Below are 18,257 nucleotides of genomic sequence, written 5' to 3'. Positions count from 1 at the left end.
TATGCAATGATACTTGGAAATTCAAGTCGCAAATGAAAATTCTCAAAATTTCAAGATGAGGCAGAAAAGTTAATTAGCAATGATCTACGTTGTAGTTTAAGGGATTTTGTTTCAATCTGCCTCAAAATCTTACAAAAACCCCGGAAAAACCCACAAAAACCCCGGAAAAACCCACAAAAACCCGCAAAAACCCCATTAAGCATTAGGGTTTTTCCGGAGACTTGATACCCCAAAAACCCACAAAAACCCCAAAAACCCCAACCCACAAAAACCCGGGGTAGCGAACCCTGACGCGATGTCCTTCACTTTCCGGTGAACGGTCTTCTTGTGGATGCTCAGATTTTGTTTACTAGTGAACGCTTTGTCGCAGTGGTCGCATTTGAAAGGTTTTGAGTTCGAAGTGTGAATGAGCTTGTGCAGGTTTAAGTTACTTTTCAAACTGAACTGCTTCCCACATTGGTCGCAGGGGAAAGGTTTCTCCGTCGTGTGGGAGACCAGGTGCTTATGATAAGTACGGTTATCGGGGAATTTCTTCTGGCAGAAGAGGCACTCTCGACCCGAACCCTGCCTCACGAGGGCGACCTTCTCTTCTTCGCTGAGATGGCGGAATCGATGACTGGTCAGGCTTTGTTTCGAGGAGAACGTTTTTCGACAAGTGTGACACTTTCCGCCCACTTTTTCCTTCGTGTGGGTCACAAGATGACAACCGAGATGAGATGGGTATTTGAACCGTTTGGTGCAGAAGTAGCAGACGTGTCGCCAGCCCTGCCGCGCCCCCGCGCGCTCCTCGCGACTCAGGTGAACGAAGAGATGACGGGTTAAATTTGTTTTTTGGGTGAACTTCTGCTTGCAAAGGTGGCAGGCGTGGTTCTTCCGACCTTCGTGCGCGTTCACGTGGTCAGTAAAGTCTTTACGAGCGAAGAACACTTTTTCGCAGTGGGGGCACCTCTCATGGAAAATTGTGGACTGCTTCAATTCGTCGGAGTTGAGGTGGGTGCGGGCGTGGAGATGAGCACTGGTTCTATTGGTGAAGGGACGAAGGCATATTTTGCAGGGGAAGATTTTCTCCACGACGAGACCACCACGCTTTCTTCCAATTTGGCCTAATTTCTTGGCCTTTGATGACCTCCTGCTGGCTGAAGGGGACGACACCTTGACCTCCATCGTGTCCAGTGTCTCGCTGTGCTCGGAAGTGCCATCCATCTTTTTTCTGCACAGAATATTATTACGTCCGCATTCAAACAAGAAGTATGGATTTTGTATGAAAATTAAGAATGAAATCATACCAAAAGGCTCGTTCCTCAAATTTCGTCGGTAAGCGTGTCTTCGGGATGCGGTCGGTTCTGGAGTGAAATAAAAAGTTTTCCTGCTCCTCCAAAATTCCCGACGTCCAGATTTCTTAAGTTTGGGACGTTCTGCTCTCTTTTTCTGATTGTAAACTGCGTGGAAATGTTTAATATTTAATGAAATTTCTGGACCAGGAAGTGAGCTCTTGTCTGACTTGGAGCTTGTTGGTCTCTGTCTCCCTCGGATGCCTTCGCTTATTATCTGCATATCCCACCAAAAGCGAAGTCAGACCTACCAAAAAAGTGCAGAGTGTGGAAAATTTAGCAAGAAAAACTTGCCTCAAGGAAGACTGACGGTGATGGTGATCAGCTATTCAATGCAAATTGAGCCGATTGTTGTCTAGCTCTGGAAGAAATCTGCGTGCTTTCACAATCTCTGGAATTTGGGTATGAATTAGAATTCATTTGCTCCGATGTTTCGGAAAATGCGATATTTTTGCGTTTACTTTGATATTGGAATTTAGTGGCAGTTTCATGAAAATGAAATGAAGAGGAATTATGTATCCGGAATTCTTAACTTGTGTTTGTTTTCAGCTTGTCATCCTTACGCTCAATTCTTGACTTCGCATATATCCAGTGGCCGCGGAAGCTTGAGGGGACAATGACTGGTATGAATAAAACCAGGGAAATCCTCCAAGGAAACGGGAAAGGCATTTGCCTGAAGGAAAGTCTCTCAGGTCAAGGCTATTACCCCTTTCCGTATGAATAAACTTTTGCCTTTCTCGCCAGGCAAATCCCCTTGGTTTCGGCAGTTCCCCTAACTTTAATTACATATAATTAAAATTATACCATCGCAACTAAGACAAATGCATTTTCCAAAATTTCTGACCTTGTTTTTTAATCAAATTCTTAAGGAAATGTACCCCTAGTGATCCCCACTGGTTTGTGCTGCTTAAAAAAGCTGAAATTCGGTATGATGGTACAGGTGCATCTCAGAATTGCAAAAATTAAATAAATTTCGGGGTTGTATATGAGTGTATTTGATTTCATGTGTTTGAAAATGTATTTGATTTTTTGTACACCCTCCAAACTCACTCAGAATGCGATGACGCCAGCGCGCAGCGGTCGCGCTCCGATTTTGATGAAACTTCGATAATTGTATAGCCTTAGGTAAATAATTGAATACATGTTTCGGGACTTTTCATAATGCTCAGTTTAAACAAAGTTATGATGGCATAAGTGGCCGAAAATTCGCATTTTTCTCCATCAAAAACAAAAAAAGAAAAACGTCACGAGAAAAATGCGAATTTTCGGCCACTTATGCCATCATAACTTTGTTTAAACTGAGCATTATGAAAAGTCCCGAAACATGTATTCAATTATTTATGCAAGGCTGCGTAATTATCGTGGTTTCATCAAAATCGGAGCGAGACCGCTGGCGTCATCGCATTGTTAGAGTAATCCTAAAAGACCATCTTCAAATGCTAGCCAAAAATCCAGTTTTTCTCGGAATTTACAAACTCTTGTACGATTTTAGTCCCAGTTGTTGTACAGTTGTTTTATAATATCCAACATCAAATTCATTTTTGAATTTTTATAGATTTTCGAAATTTTCCTAACCAGGAAAAAAAAACTAAAGTTCTAACCTCCTAACTTTGTATAGACTTAAAAATCATCTAATTTTTGTAAGAAAAACACACGGCGATGAACAGATTTCAAATTCGCCTTTAAACGGAAGAAGGGAAAATTGAGACACAAAAATTCAAGTTCAAAACCCGCACGCAAAAGACCCTTAAAAGATGAATAAATGAGCGAAAGCGGAATTTTTCCAAAATTGGAAAATTTTCAACATTTGCAATTACATAAGTAGCATTTAATATGCTACTTGGGCGATACCGGTAGCTTGCCCAGTTGGATATCGAGCCCGAAATTTGAATTTAAAAAAAGTTTCAGAAAATATTTTCAGGTTTTTAACGAAAATATAAAATAAATTTTTTCGATGTCGATAGCTTATAAAATTCTGCATATTTTTGTCTATAAATCTTGTTCTGTAAGTTTTAAGGCCCTAACATGTCCAACTAGTGTCCAACGTTCATAAACAGTGCAGCAAATGCTTAAAAAACTAAGTTTTACTGCTAATTCCGTTAGTTGGGGTCAGCATAATAGCTGATCGGTAATTTTTGGGGAGATTGCCTGAAGGAAAGGCTTTCACCTTGGTTTTATTCATACGAAAATCCCCGTCTCCAGGGAAAATCTTGAGGTTGAGGGAAAAGCTATTCCCTTTTTCATTTCCCTCAGGGAAAAGCAAATGCCGAAATTTTTATTCATATAATTACGGGAATTTCCCCGGTTTTTTCCGGAAAAAGGATTTCCCTGGTTTTATTCATATCACTAAATGTCTCCATCTTCCCATTTTATATAAACTCGTCTCGTCCCTCTCCTATACTAGAATTTTAACGTTCCCAGATGTCCCCCGTGTTTACGAATGTGACCATTACTGAAGGAAATATGCATGTAAAATCTTCCTCATTTAGGAAGATTTCTTCCTTAGTAATGATGCTACATTGTGCTTAGTTGTATTTCCATTGGACAGAAATAATCCCTGATTTTCTCAGATAACAAGGAATTTTCCAACTGCATGAAACTAACGCTAGAATTTTAGCGTTTTATCTTTTGGATGGAATGCCCACGATGAGAGATGAACGACCATTCATCACTTTTTGAGGCCTGCGGATCAAAATTTGTATGCAAACTAAGATTTCCTGCAGAACTATTTGTACACCTTGGTCTGTTTCGATAACCAAGCCACCTTATGACCCGTGCACGATTGAAATGTGATGCACAAGTTGATCCTTTTTCTCGTCACGATGAAATACGTCGTCATCAGTCTTCCAACCTTGCATTTGTGTCGGCGCATGGAAAAATGGGAGCGAGAAACGAATTTATAAAAAGAATGACTTTACTTCATAAAAATCGCCATGGTCAAAAAGGTAACAAATATTGCGTCATGTTTACACGATTTAACAATTCAATTATACCATAAACTCAGGAAAATAAAAAATATAATAGAGTGGAAATATGTCTTAATTTCACGAAGGGTCAGTCGAAAGATGACAGACTTCAGGGGGATGAAGCTTCCTCAAATGCCTCCCAACATCCGTCTTCCCGCAGTGGGGGCAGGGGTGCCTCCTTTTGAGATGATCACTTTTCACATGCTCTACCATGTCACCCTTCCTCCCGAACTTCTTGGCGCACTCGGGGCACGCGAAGTCCTTCCGCTTCTCGTGAACGGTCTTCTTGTGACTGCCTAGATAATGTTTTTGAGTAAAAGCTTGGACACATTCGTCGCACTGGAATGGTCGCGAAGTGAGTGCGCGCGTGCCTGATTAAGTTATATTTTTTACCGAACAGCGCCCCACACTGGTAGCAGGGGAAGGGTTTCTCCTTCGTGTGGGAGACCAGGTGAGCATGATAAGCGCCGTTGTCGGGGAATTTCTTCTGACAAAATAAGCACGCTCGACTCGTCCCCTGCTTCACGAGGGCGACCTTCTCGTCTTCGGAGAGGTGGGCGAACCGATGATTTGTCAGGTTTTGTTTGGAGGAGAACATTTTTCGACGAGTGTGACACCTTCCGCCCACCTTTTCCCTCGTGTGGGTCAGAAGATGACGACTGAGATGGGATGGAATTTTGAACCGTTTTAAGCAGAAGTAGCAGCCGTGTCGCCAGCCCCGCCGCACCTCCGCGTGCGGCTCAGGTGGACGAAGAGATGCGCGGTCAATTGCTGTTTCGTGGTGAATTTCTGTTTGCAAACGGGACAGCCGTGGGGTTTCCGACGTTCATGGGCATTCACGTGGTCGGTAAAGTCGCGACGAAGGGAAAAAACTTTTTGGGAGTGGGGACATTTCTCGTGGAAAACTGAAGCCTTCTTCAGTTCGTGGGAGTTGAGGTAGGCACTGGTTGCGTTGGTGAAGGGATGGAGGCATGTTTTGCATGGGAAGATTTTTGATGACCTGGTTTTGACTGGAGGTGAGGGCACGTGGTTATCGTCACGTGCTGAGTGAGGAGGGATTTCTTGAAAACGGTCCCCTTCATTGACTTTCTTCATTGTGGGGACGAGCGCTTTCTGTCCTCCGAGCAACTTCCGGTTGACTTCCATTCTGCCCAGAGGAAACGTCTCGTTCTGCTCGGAATGTTCTCCCGCTAGAAAACACACAGATTCCTTTCGTTACACGAAATATTATTAGGTCAGCGTGTCAAGTTAAATGATAGGTTTTACATGAAAATTAAGACTGCAATCTTACCAAGGGCTCTTCAAATTTGCAAGTGCTCGGGATGCAGTCGGTTCCAGAGTAAGGAAAAATCTTTCCCTCGTCAAATCCTGCGGTTCTGGCTCATTCACAATCTTCAAGAGACATCCAGCTTTCTTAATTTTACGACGTTCTGCTCTCCTTTTCTTGGTGGAAAAGAAATGTTTCAAATTTGAGGAAATTTCTGGACCAGGAAGTGAGCTCTTGTTTGGCTGGGAGTTTGTTGGTCTCTGTCTCCCTCAGACTGAGAGATGGCTTCGCTGATCTGCATATCCCACCAAGAGCCAAGTCTCGTATGGTCAGACGTACCAAGAATGCAACAAAATGCAGAAGAATTTCTGTATGGAAGCAAGAAAATAGTGGCACGAGGAAGAAGAAGATGATGCTCATCTCTTTTTCACTAATTATTCCATGCAAATTGAGCCGTTTGTCTACCTCTGGACGAAATTTGGGTGCTTCCACAATCTCTCAAATTTGGTTACGAATCGGAATTCCTTTCCTCTTTCGCCTTTTCATTGAGATTATGGAATTTTGTGCGACTTAAACGACGGAAAATGAAGGAAAGCTCAAGAATTGGAATTCTGCATATGATTGAGTATGGATTTGTCACAAAATGAGACGCATGCATTAAAATATGTAAATGTTTTTACTTCAGAATTTCCAGCGAAAAAAGGAATACTTTAACAAGGAAATTTTAAAGAGTAAAAGCATTTACTTATTTTTATGCAAAGGCCCCGATCATACCTGTTCAAAAATGTAGTTTTCATTCAAAAGTCAGTCATCCGGATATCTGACTGAAGATTTTCATTCACATTCAGTCAGTTTTGTTCAAATTCATTTCATTTCACTTCACTTCATCGGGCTTCAATTCTTACTTCGTCCCATGTGTTAAGCATAGGGTGAAAAATGAAATTGGTGAGAAATCTTTCATTCACAGTCATTCATATGAAGCGACGGAATCCTTCAGTCATTTTCATTCAAATGAGAGTAGTTTCATTTACATTCACTGTTATTCACTATCATAATCAGTCACATGAATGAAAGTGAACAGGTATGGCCCCAATCATGGCAGAAACAGGTCCCCTTTTCTAAAAATGAGTCTGTCTACTCCTCTACATACGTCTGGATATCTTCAAAATGAGGATAAACCAGACCAGAACACATCCGGGATGTGTTTCCTATCGTAATAGGTTGACTGGAAAACGAAACAAATACAACAAAACAGACAAAAGTGAAAGAGAGATCCGAAGAGATGAAGGACTAAATACATAATTTTGGAGAGGACGACTTTCACCCATACCTGTTCACTTTCATTCATTTGATTGACTCTCATGGAGAATGAAAATGAATTTCCTGCTATTTGAGCGAAAATGAATGAAGGATTCAATCATTTCAGATGAGTGACTGCGAATGAAAATTATTCACTCATTTCATTTTTCACCCTATGCTTACTACATGGGGCGAAGTAAGAAATGAAGTCAGATGAAGAAGTGAAATGAAATGAATTTGAACGAAAATGACTGAATGTGAATGAAAATCTTCAGCCAGAAATTGGGATGACTGACTTTTGAATGAAAACTAAAGTTTTGAACAGGTATATTTGTAGTTAGCTTATCATGTTTATAATCAATTCTTGATTTCTTACGTGCTAAATATTACTGGGAGAAATATGCATGCAAAATACATATGTCTCATTTAGTCACATGGCCAGATTTGTTACGATCCGACTTCGGCTGAAGCACGATTTTATTTCCCATGGACAGAAATAATACGTGATTTTCTTTCTTACGTAACACGCCAGTTTCCAAATCCATGAAAATTATGCTGGAATTTTAGAGTTTTATATTTTTGATGGCATGCTCGAGATAAGAAATTGAATACCGGTTCATTAATTATTGAGGTCACAATACAGATAGTATGAAAATTAATACCTATGCAAATTTCTGCAGAATTATTTGTGCACCTTTTTCCGATTCGGTAATACAACCCGGAATTTGAGCCTTGAAGGATTTTCGTGTAAGGGAAAAACTGCCCTTTTTACTCGTCATGGTGCATGAAATATGTTCAAGGGTCGCATTTGTGTCGGCAGATGAAAAAATGCAAGCGAGAAACGAGCAAACTTTTTTTTTCTTACATGATTTTACTACATAAAAATCGTCGTGATCAAAACGGTAACAAAAATTGTGTCATTTTTACACCTTAATAATTCAATTATGCAATTTTTAACAGCACCATAAGAATAATTATTTAGGAATAAGTCGTGAAATAATGTTAACAAAAATATGGGAAACACGTGGTCACTTGATGAGACGCTATTTATGAGAGGTTCTGATGAACCTTCCTTAAGTGTCTCCCAAGATTGGATTTATTCGTGAATGTTTGTCCGCAGTGGGGGCAGGGGTGCCGGATTTTGGCATGAACACTCCTCAGATGTGTCACCATGTGACTCTTCCTCCCGAACTTCTTTCCGCACTCGGGACACGGGACTCGGGCTATGTCCTTCCGCTTCCGGTGCACAGTCTTCTTGTGGCTGGTCAGGTGATATTTTTGACCGAACGCTTGGTCACACTCGTCGCAATTGAACCGTTTTGGGTTGGAAGTGTGGATAAGCTTGTGCCGGCTTAAGCTACAATTAAGGCCGAACTGTTTGCCACACTGGTCGCAGCGGAATGGTTTTTCCTTCGTATGGGAGGCCAGGTGAGCATGATACGTGTCATTGTTAGCGAATATCTTTTGGCAAAATAGGCACTCCCGACTCGTCCCCTGCTTCACGAGGGCGACCTTCTCGTCTTCGGAGAGATGGGCGAAACGATGCCTGGTCAGGGAATATTTGGAGGCGAACGTTTTTTGACAAGTGGGACATTTTCCGCCCACTTTTTCCTTGGTGTGGCGCACAAGATGACGTCTGAGATGGGCCGAAATTCTGAATCGTTTGCTGCAAAAGTAGCAGCCGTGTCGCCAGCCCTGCCGCACCTCGGCGCGCTCCTCGCGGCTCAGGTGGACGAAGGCATGCGCGGTCAATTGCTGTTTTGTGGTGAATTTCTTTTTGCAGGTGGGGCAGTCGTGGTTCTTCCGACCTTCGTGCGCGTTCACGTGGTTGGTAAAGTGGTGACGACGGAGAAACGGTTTTTGGCAGTGGGGGCATTTCTCATGGAAAAGTGAAGACTGCTCCAGCTCGTGGGGGTTGAGGTGGGTGCGGGCGTGGAAGCGAGCAGAGGTTCCGTTGGTGAAGGGACAAAGGCAGATTTTGCAGGGGAAGATTTTCTTCACCACGTGACGACGACGACGACGACGACGCTCCTTTCTGACCACTTTTTTGGCTTTTGATGACCTCCTGTTAGCTGAAGGGGACTCCATGTGGTTGATCTTCACGGTCATCCTGTCCGTCTGCTCGGAAGTGTCGTCCATCGGACGCTTTCTCTGCATACAATATTATTAGATCAGCATGTGGGTGGGGTCAGGGTATGCTACCCCGGGTTTTGGGGTTTTAGTGGGTTTTGGGGTTGCAAACCCACAAGTAGTTGGGGTTTTCAAATTTAATAAAGCATTATAACCGGGCATTACTAACAATTCTAAAGTTAATGAGTTATGTAAATTAAATTCATAAACAGCTTTGTTGAGAAATTACGTAAGAAGCTGATTTTGTTCAAAACCTAATACACAGACTCAGTTTACCCACGACTACCCGGACTACCCCGACTACCCCCAGAACCCAGGTAAAACCCCCCGGAGTTTTCAATAGCAAAACTCCGAGGTTTTCCTTACCCTGGGTGGCGCTGAAAACGGTAGAGTTTACATGAAAATTTAGAATGAAATCTTACCAAATATTTATTTGGGAGTGTGTTTTCCGGAAATAAAAAATCTTTCCCTCGTCGAATCTTGCGTTGCAGGCTCCTCCACAATTTCAGTCCCTCCTGCTATATTTACTTTAAGAATTTTTCCCAATGTAAACTTGGTGGAAATTTTAAAATTAGGAAAATTTCTGGAGACAGGAAGTGACCGGGGGACTGGGGAGCTTGTTGATGTCTGCCTCCGTCGGACCGAGAGATGCCTTCGCGTATCCCACCAAGAGCCAAGTCTCGTACAGTCAGACGTACCAAAAAGGCAACGAAAAAATGCAGAATAATTTCTGTATGCGGATAATAATGCGGATGGAGAATTAAGCAAGAAAGTCGTGCCACAGAAGCATGCTCATTCATTCATTCATTCATCATTATGCAAATTAATCCGATTGTCCACCTCTGCGTGCTTCTGCAATCTCTTAAATTTGGTTATGAATCAGAAGTCGTTTCCTGCAATGTTTCCTAAGTGCGATATTTTTGCCTTTATACGTTGAGATCAGAATTTTGTAGTAATTTCATAAAAATGAACGATTGAAACGGAAAATGAAGGAAAGCTGGACAAGCGGAATTATGTGTACGAATGAGTCCGGATTATTTCTTAACCAGTTAAATGATTGATCAATTCCATTAAATTAAATATGCATGAGTCACATTGTATGAGAAGGTTACATGTCACCAGTGAAAGAGGAAGTTTGAGGGGACAATGTCCCCACGGTTGTTCGATGTCGTTAAACCCGTCCCTCCCCCCATCCTACAATGCTAAGGTCCCCACGGCTTCCGAGGCCACTGTATGTACGTCACCATTAGTGAAGGAAATATGCATGTGAAATCCTTCTCATTCACTTGTGACGCTAGATTGTCCTCCTCCTCGTCCCGCGGTGTGGTTTTATTTCCATTGGACAAAAATAATCCTGATTTTCTCAGATAATAAGGAATTTTCCAACTGCATGAAAATAACGCTGGAACTTTACACTCTTATCTTTTAGATGGAATGCCCACGATGAGAAAGCGAACGACCATTCATTCCTCAATTATTGAGGTGTGCGGATCAAAATTAGTATGCAAATTGAGACTTCCTGCAGAATTATTTATGCCCCTTCGTCCGTTTCGATATGACAACCGCAACCTGAGCCCTGCACGATTTAAGTGTGATGCACAAATTGACCTTCTTCCCGTCAGGATGAAACATGTCGTCCTCACCGTTCCAGCGTTGCATTTATGTCGGCGTATAGAAAAACGAGAGCAGAGTTTAACATAAAAGAGAATGACTTTACTACTTAAAAATCTTCATGGTCAAAACGGTAACAAAAAGTGTATCATATTTATAACTTAAATAATTCAATTATGTAATTTTTATTAGCAGTATAAGAATAATTATTGAAGAATAAATCGTGAAATCATGTTAACAAAAATACACAAAATATGGAAAACATGTTGTCACTGATGGGACGTTGTTTGGGGGGATGAAGAACTTTATTCTGGACGGTGAACCTTCCTCAAATGACTCCCAAGATTGCCTTTCTGCGTGAATGTGTGTCCGCAGTGGGGGCAGGGGTGCCGGATTTTGGCATGAACGCTGCTCACATGTACCACCGTGGCACCCTTCGTCCCGAACTTCTTGCCGCATTCGGAGCACGCGATATCCTTCAACTTCCGGTGAACCCTCTTCTTGTGGCTGCCCAGATTGTGTTTCGTAGTGAACGCTTGGTCGCAGTCGTCGCACTTGAATGGTCGCGGATTCGCGCTGTGAATGCGCTTGTGCAATTTTAAGGCACCATTACGACCAAACAGCTTCCCACACTGGTTGCAGCGGAAAGGTTTCTCCTTCGTGTGGGAGACCAGGTGAGCATGATAATTGGCATTGCTGGCGAATATCGTGTGACAAAATAAGCACTCTCGACCCGAACCCTGCTTCACGAGGGCGACCTTCTCGTCCTCGCTGAGATGAAGGACCCGATGATTGGTCAATTTTTGTTTGGAGGAGAACGTTTTGCGACAAATGTGACACCTTCCGCCCAACTTTTCCTTCGTGTGGGTCGCAAGATGACGATCGAGATAGGGCGAAACTTGGAACCTTTTTCTGCAGAAGTAGCAACCGTGTCGCCAGCTTTGCCGCACCTCCGCGCGCTCCTCGCGACTCAGGTGGACCAAAAGATGACGGGTCAAGTGGTGACGATGGAAGAACACTTTTGCGCAGTGGGCACTGACGGCGATTCCGCTTGGTTATCAAGGCTGACCTCCCCCTTCATCCTGCCTCCTGAGGTTCGATCCCTTTCTCTGCATAGAATATTATGAAGTCAGCATGTGTTGATTAATTTTAGATTTTATATGCAAATTAAGCTCGCAATCTTACCAACGGCTTAAATATTAAAATATTAAAGTTTTAAAGTAGTTAAAATTTTATTTAAGGGTGAGACGTGTGTTCTGGATGCAGTCTGTTCCAGAGTAAAAAAAATCTCCTCCTCTTCGAATGCTGCCTTTCAACCTTCTTCCCCAGGATTTTCAAGCGACGTGCAGCTTTCTTTACACTTCTGGTCGTTTTTAAAAAATGTAAACTGGGTGGAAATGTTTAAAAATTTATCAAATTTCTGGAGTTTGGAAACTTAGGGAAATTTCTGGAGGAAGAAGTGAGAGCTCATGTTTGACGGAGAGTTTGTTGTTCTCGGTCTCCCTCGGCACTCGGACGGAGGGATGCCTTCGCTTATCTGCATATCCCACCAACCAAGAGACAAGTCTCGTACAGTCAGACGTATCAAAAAGGCAACAAAATGCAGAATAATTTGTGTGTGGAGAATTAAGCTATAAAATACTGGAAAAAGCAGGACGGTGATGATTATTTAAATATGCAATGCAAATTGAGCCGCTTGTCCACCTCTGGAAGAAATATGCATGCATCCAGTCCTCAATTTCTCAAATTTGGTTGTGAATCAGAATTCCATTCGTCATCTCTGATCCTGCTGACATATTTTTACCATTGCACTCATGGATTAGAATTATGTGGGGTTTTTATCAAAATGGAATTCAAGCAAATGGAATTCAATGTAGAATTGAGTCTGCATTTCTTAATATTTTTATGCTAAAGGACGAATGCATATTTAATTTAAGGGAAATGTACAGCTTCATCAATCATTTAACTTTCAAGGTTTTAAACACGGTTATGCAAAGAAAATGTGTTATGCAAAGTGGCTGATTTGATTATACCACGTGACTTTTACGGAATACAAATCATGCTATATTACCGGTATGGATTATGCAAAGTGACCAGAAACCGAAACCTGCAATATGGGCCCTACACGATTTAGTATGATGCAAAAAGTGACCGTTCTTCTCGTCACGATGAAACATGTCGTCGTCACTGGTCCAGCCTTGCGTTTGCATGGAAAAATGGGAGCGAGACGCCAGCAGAATTTTACACAAGACAGAATCACTTTAATACATAAAAATCGTCATGCTCAAAAAGGTAACAAAAATCTTGTCACATTTACAACTTAATACTTCAATCATGCCATCTTTATCGGAATAAATATCTCGTCATAAATGGTGAAATGAGGAAAATGTAAAAATATATATCGTATATGGAAAACATGTAGGTGACGGTCAGTTGTACTGCTATTTCGCAGGCCTGCATTCTGATGGGCGAATCCTCTTCACGTGTCGGCCAACACGTGACTTTGTAGTGTTCCCGCAGTGGCGCAGGGGTGGCGGATTTTGGCACGAACACTCATGTGGCGCACCAGGTTATCCTTCTTCCCAAACTTCTTGCCGCATTCAGGGCACGCGAAGTCCTTCACCTTCCGATGCACGGTCTTCGTGTGTCTTGTGAGATGAGCTTTTCGATCAAAAGCTTGGTCACACTTGCTGCACTTGAAGGGTCGCGGATCCGCGCTGTGAATGCGCGCGTGCATGGTTAAGTTACATTTCAAACTGAATAGCGCCCCACACTGGTCGCAGGGAAAAGGTTTCTCCATCGTGTGGGAGACCAGGTGAGACTGATAAGTCAGGTTATCGGGGAATTTCTTGTGACAGAATAAACACTCTCGACTCGAACCCTGCTTCACGAGGGTGACTTTCTCTTCTTCGGAGAAATGGACGAAACCATGGCTGGTCAACTTTTCTTTGGAGGAGAACGCTTTTCGACAAAGGTGACACCTCCCGCCCAACTTTTCCTTCGTGTGGGTGACAAGATGACGACTGAGATGGAATGGACTTTTGAATCGTTTGGTGCAGAAGTAGCAGCCGTGTCGCCAGCCCGCGCGCTCCTCGCTGCTCAGATGGACGAAGCGGTGGTTGGTAAAGTCTCGACGAGTGAAGAACATTTTTTGGCAGTGGGAACATTTCTCGTGGAAAATTGAGGACTGCTCCAGCTCGTCGCAGTTGAGGTGGGTGCGGGCGTGGAGACGAGCACTGGTTCTGTTGGCGAAGGGACGGAGGCATATTTTGCATGGGAAGACTTTCTCAGTGGCAACTTCCGGTATTTTCTTGACTTTTGATGGCCTGTTGTTAGCTGAGGGCGGGGCACGTGGTTATCGACACGTGCTGTCCGCCGTGGCTGGACGGAGTAAGGAGGAAATCGTCCCTTCTCGTGGAAAAGGTCCTCTGTCTCCGTTGTGACGACGAGCGCCTTCTGTCCTCTGAGCAACTTCCGGTTGACCTCCATATCGTCCAAGGGCAACGTTCAGCTCGGAAGTTCCCCCGCTAGCAACGACCGCTTCCTTCCTCTACACAAAATATTCCATAAAATTATTAGGTCCGCATTCGCAGTTGAGTGACAGATTTCATATGAAAATTTGGAATGCAACCTTACCAACGACTCTTTCTTAAAACTTGTGAGGCGTTTGGCCAGGAGTAAAAAATATTTCCCTGCGTTTCCGGCTTTTCCACGATTTTCAAGAGACTTTCAGCTTTTCACTTTGCGACGTTCTGGCTTTTTTTCTCGATGTAAACTGGGTGGAAACGTTTAAAATGTGATGAAATTTCTGGAACAAGAAGTGAGCTCACTCCTGTTTTCTTGGGAGCTTGTTGCTCTCTGTCTCCTCGGACGGAGGGATGGCTTCGCTTATTTGCATACGCCACCAGAAGTCAAGTTTTAACCTCAGTTTTAACCGTAGGGAGTAATTTCTGTGGGGAGAAATAAACAAGAAAATCGTGATGATGCTCATTTGTTAATTATTCCATGCAAATTGAGCCAGTTGTTCACCTCTGGAAGAGCTTATCTGCGTATCCCACCCGCATCCAAGGAATCTCGAAGTCAGTCCCTCCACCAAAAAGGCAACAACATGCAAATTTCAAATTTCTGTACAGAGAATTAAGCAAGAAACTCGTAGGACAAGCAATAAGACGGTGCTGATTAAATATTCCATGCAAATTGAGCCGGATTTCCACCTCTGGAAGAAATCTGCATGCTTTCACAATATCTCAAATTTGGCTATGAATCCGAATTCCTGTCCACCGTTCTTCTGTAAAAGAGAATATTTTTGCCTTTACATTGAGATCAGAATTTTGTGCCAGTTTCATGAAAATGAAGGATCGAATCGGAAAATGAAGGAAAGCTGGAAAAAAAGTAATTCTGCACACGATTTGAACCAGATTTCTTACAAGGGAAACCTCCGAGGTGCCGGTTGAATCCAGGGTTCCCACCTATACCAAAATGACCACAATATGCGATTTATGACGTAAAGTGAAGGAATTTACGTGCAAAAATCACTTTTCGTCAATCTGTGACGATATTTGTGACGGGCGTGTGGGCACGGTTGAGAGTGGATTCAAGGGACCAAGCGTGCGACTCGAAGATTGCAAAGAGTTCTCGCATAATTCAAATTCTCAATTAATATAATTTTAATTTTCATCTTATTTATAACTGTGAACAAAATCGCGTGGACGTCAATTAATGTCGTCATTAGTTAGTAGGTGGTGGTGGTATTCAACAAAAAAGTGGTCGAAACAGAGTTGCAAATTAAATAGATGACAATTGCACATTTGATGAAACTTTCCATTGGAAATACATAAATCCATTTCGCACTTTCAAGCGAATAACAATTCGTGAACATTTTAAAATGTATCTTTATGTTTATAATGTATGTATTGAATTAAGTAACCATCTACATATTTAATGTGCTTATCGTTTCAAAATCAGTCCCAAGACAATTTATTCCATAAATGAAAACACTTTTTTGCAATGTTCATATTTAGGACGATTTATTTGTTGGCCTACCGTTGATTCCAAATTTACTATTTTGCCAATTTCAACAGTCTCAAAAATTATAATTAAGTTTGCAATTATGAGTAAGAATTTTTAAAATTAAATGAAAATTGTGGTTTGCAATAAAAATGAAATATTTATAAACACGATCATGTGTTCAGCCAGCATCCCCGCCTGATGTCTCACGACGAAACTCTATGCTCTCCGTGCTCACACGCTCGTCACAAATATCGTCACAACTTGACGAAAAGTGATTTTTGCACATAAATTCCTTCACTTTACGTCATAAATCGCATGTTGTGGTCATTTTGGTATAGGTGGGAACCCTGGATTCAACCGGCACCTCGGAGGTTTCCCTTGTTAGATTTTCTCGTACAATGTGATCCATGCATATTTAATTTTATACTGGAAATGAGCACCTGGATCAATTAGTAATTTCTTACGCCATGTAAATTGACCACTTGTGGACGCAGAATCTCGCAAATTTACTATATTTGTCATCCTATTCTTACGCTAAATTCTTGACTTCATATGTATGCAGTGGCCGCGGAAGGAAGCTTGAGGGGACAGAGGGACAATGTCCCCGCGGTTGCTCGATATAATCTTATATAAACCCGGCCCTCCCTCCCCCATCCTACAATGCTGAAGTCCCCCGATGTCCCCATGGCTTCCGCGGCCATTGTATGTTTGTCCCCACAACGGAAGGAAATATGCATGTAAAATCTTTCTCATTTACTTGTAACGAAAGATTGGCCTCCTCCTCGTTCGCCAGAGTGGTTTTACTCCCACTGGACAAAAATAATGCCTGATTTTCTCAAATAAAACGGAATTTTCCAACTGCATGAAAATAACGCTGGAATTTCAGACTTTTATCTTTTGGATGAAATGCCCACTACGAGAAAGTGAATGACCGACCTTTCCTCAATTATTCATTGATCTACGGATCAAAATTAGTATGCAAGCTGAGACTTCCTGCAGAATTATTTGGTCACCTTGGTCCTTTTCGATATGCAACATGAGCCCTGCATGAGTTAAGTGTGATGCACAAATTTCACCCTTCTTCTCGTCACGATGAAACATGTCGTCGTCACTGTTCGAGCCTTGCATTTGTTTTGGCGCATGGAAAAATGGGAGCGAGATGCGAGTAGATGTTTTTCATATAAAATAGAATTACTTTACTTCATAAAAATCGTCGTGGTCAAAACGGTAACAAAAATTCGCGGTGTGTTTACAACTAATCTATTTTTATCAGTCTGAAAATATCTCTTCATCAACAGTGTACTCAGTAAACTACATAAAGATATATAACGTAAGGAAAACATGTCGTCAGCATATTTTTTCATGTAAAACAGAATTACACCATAAAAATCGTCGTGGTCAAAAACGTAACAAAAATTGGGTCATGTTTATCATAATAATTCAAGTATGCCATTTTTATCGCAATAAATATCTCGTCATAAATGGTGAAATCAGAAACATAAAAATCTAAGGTATGGGAAACATTACACGTAATTTGACGAGGGATCAGTTGAAAGATGAAGGGTTTCATTCTGGGGGGTGAACCTTCCTCAAGTGTCTCTCAAGATGGTCTTTCCTCGAGAATGTCTGTCCGCAGTGGGGGCAGGGGTGCCGGATCTTGGCATGAATACTGCTCACATGTCGCACCATGTCACTCTTCGTGCCGAACTTCTTGGCGCAGTGGAGGCAGGCGATGTCCTTCAGCTTCCGGTGGACAGTCTTCTTGTGGATGCCCAGATTGTGTTTACTGCTGAACGCTTTGTCGCAGTCGTCGCACTTGAAGGTGTAGTGTAATGCGTGTGAGATGCAATTAGGTAGCGTTGGCCATCGACACACCATTAACACCGATGTCGAAATCAGTCAGAGAGCGAGCACTGGAGAGTAACTATTTACATGTCTTTATTCTCCAAGTAGCAGTTGGTGACTGACTGGGCAAGTGAGACGAGCACAGTCAGAGATACAGAAATATGAGACTTAACTATACCCTATGACATACCTTACACCACAGAAGGGTCGAGGATCCGCGCTGTGAATGCGCTTGTGCTTAATGAAGTCACCTTTACCACCAAACAGCGTTCCACACTGGTCGCAGCGGAAAGGTTTCTCCTTCGTGTGGGAGACCAGGTGGACGTGATAAGTCCCGTTGGAAAGGAATTTCTTCTGGCAGAATAAGCACTCTCGACACGAACCCTGCTTCACGAGGGCGACCTTCTCATCTTCGCTGAGATGAGTGAAGCGATGAGTGGTCAGGGAACATTTGGAGGCCAACGTTTTTCGACAAATGTGACACCTACCGCCCACTTTTTCCTTTGTGTGGGTCACAAGATGACGACTGAGATGGGCTAAACGTTTGAAATGTTTGCCGCAGAAGTAGCAAACATGTCGCCAGCCCTGCCGCACCTTCGCGCGCTCCTCGCGACTCAGGTGGACGAAGAGATGCCGGGTCAAACTTGTTTTCTGGGTGAACTTCTGCTTGCAAACGGGGCGGGCGTGGTTCTTTCGACCTTCGTGCGCAGCCACGTGGTCGGAAAAATGGTGCCGTTTGAAGAAGTCTTTTTGGCAGTGGGGGCATTTCTCATGGAAAAGCGAGGACTGCTCCAGTTC

At 42.7% G+C, this 18,257-nt stretch overlaps 5 protein-coding genes across 5 annotated transcripts; all 5 read right to left on the bottom strand.

The window, feature by feature from the left end:
• Positions 1-188: 188 nt before the first annotated feature.
• Positions 189-1,635, bottom strand: LOC118437949 (zinc finger protein 525-like). Its single transcript, XM_035857543.1, has 2 exons — positions 1,287-1,635; positions 189-1,210 (listed from the first exon to the last, which is right to left on the bottom strand). The coding sequence occupies exon 2, from the start codon at positions 1,201-1,203 to the stop codon at positions 196-198; it is 1,008 nt and encodes a 335-aa protein (XP_035713436.1). The 5' UTR covers positions 1,204-1,210; positions 1,287-1,635; the 3' UTR covers positions 189-195.
• Positions 1,636-4,227: 2,592 nt separating this feature from the next.
• On the bottom strand, positions 4,228-5,122 carry LOC110856885 (gastrula zinc finger protein XlCGF9.1). Its single transcript, XM_022105470.2, has 2 exons — positions 4,691-5,122; positions 4,228-4,593 (listed from the first exon to the last, which is right to left on the bottom strand). Exons 1-2 carry the CDS (start codon positions 4,893-4,895, stop codon positions 4,376-4,378), a joined length of 423 nt encoding a protein of 140 aa, XP_021961162.1. The 5' UTR covers positions 4,896-5,122; the 3' UTR covers positions 4,228-4,375.
• Positions 5,123-7,714: 2,592 nt separating this feature from the next.
• LOC118437925 (oocyte zinc finger protein XlCOF26-like) lies at positions 7,715-9,692 on the bottom strand. The gene is made up of 2 exons (XM_035857480.1): positions 9,416-9,692; positions 7,715-9,014 (listed from the first exon to the last, which is right to left on the bottom strand). Exon 2 carries the CDS (start codon positions 9,000-9,002, stop codon positions 7,911-7,913), a length of 1,092 nt encoding a protein of 363 aa, XP_035713373.1. The 5' UTR covers positions 9,003-9,014; positions 9,416-9,692; the 3' UTR covers positions 7,715-7,910.
• A 999-nt stretch (positions 9,693-10,691) lies between these two features.
• Positions 10,692-11,656, bottom strand: LOC118437915 (gastrula zinc finger protein XlCGF8.2DB-like; the record flags this gene model as incomplete). The annotated part of the gene is made up of 1 exon (XM_035857464.1): positions 10,692-11,656. A coding segment is annotated over one exon (747 nt), but the record flags the coding sequence as incomplete, so codon positions are not given.
• Positions 11,657-12,843: 1,187 nt separating this feature from the next.
• LOC110856761 (gastrula zinc finger protein XlCGF49.1) lies at positions 12,844-13,959 on the bottom strand. Its single transcript, XM_022105303.1, has one exon. It carries the CDS (start codon positions 13,750-13,752, stop codon positions 13,084-13,086), a length of 669 nt encoding a protein of 222 aa, XP_021960995.1. The 5' UTR covers positions 13,753-13,959; the 3' UTR covers positions 12,844-13,083.
• Between the last annotated feature and the right edge of the window lie 4,298 nt (positions 13,960-18,257).

The sequence above is a fragment of the Folsomia candida genome, unplaced genomic scaffold, assembly GCF_002217175.1.
Source record: "Folsomia candida strain VU population unplaced genomic scaffold, ASM221717v1 Fcan01_Sc017, whole genome shotgun sequence".
In the NCBI taxonomy this organism is placed as follows: domain Eukaryota; kingdom Metazoa; phylum Arthropoda; class Collembola; order Entomobryomorpha; family Isotomidae; genus Folsomia; species Folsomia candida.
The sequence above is the reverse complement of the archived record's forward strand: the minus strand, read 5'-3'. Positions and strand labels throughout refer to the sequence as shown.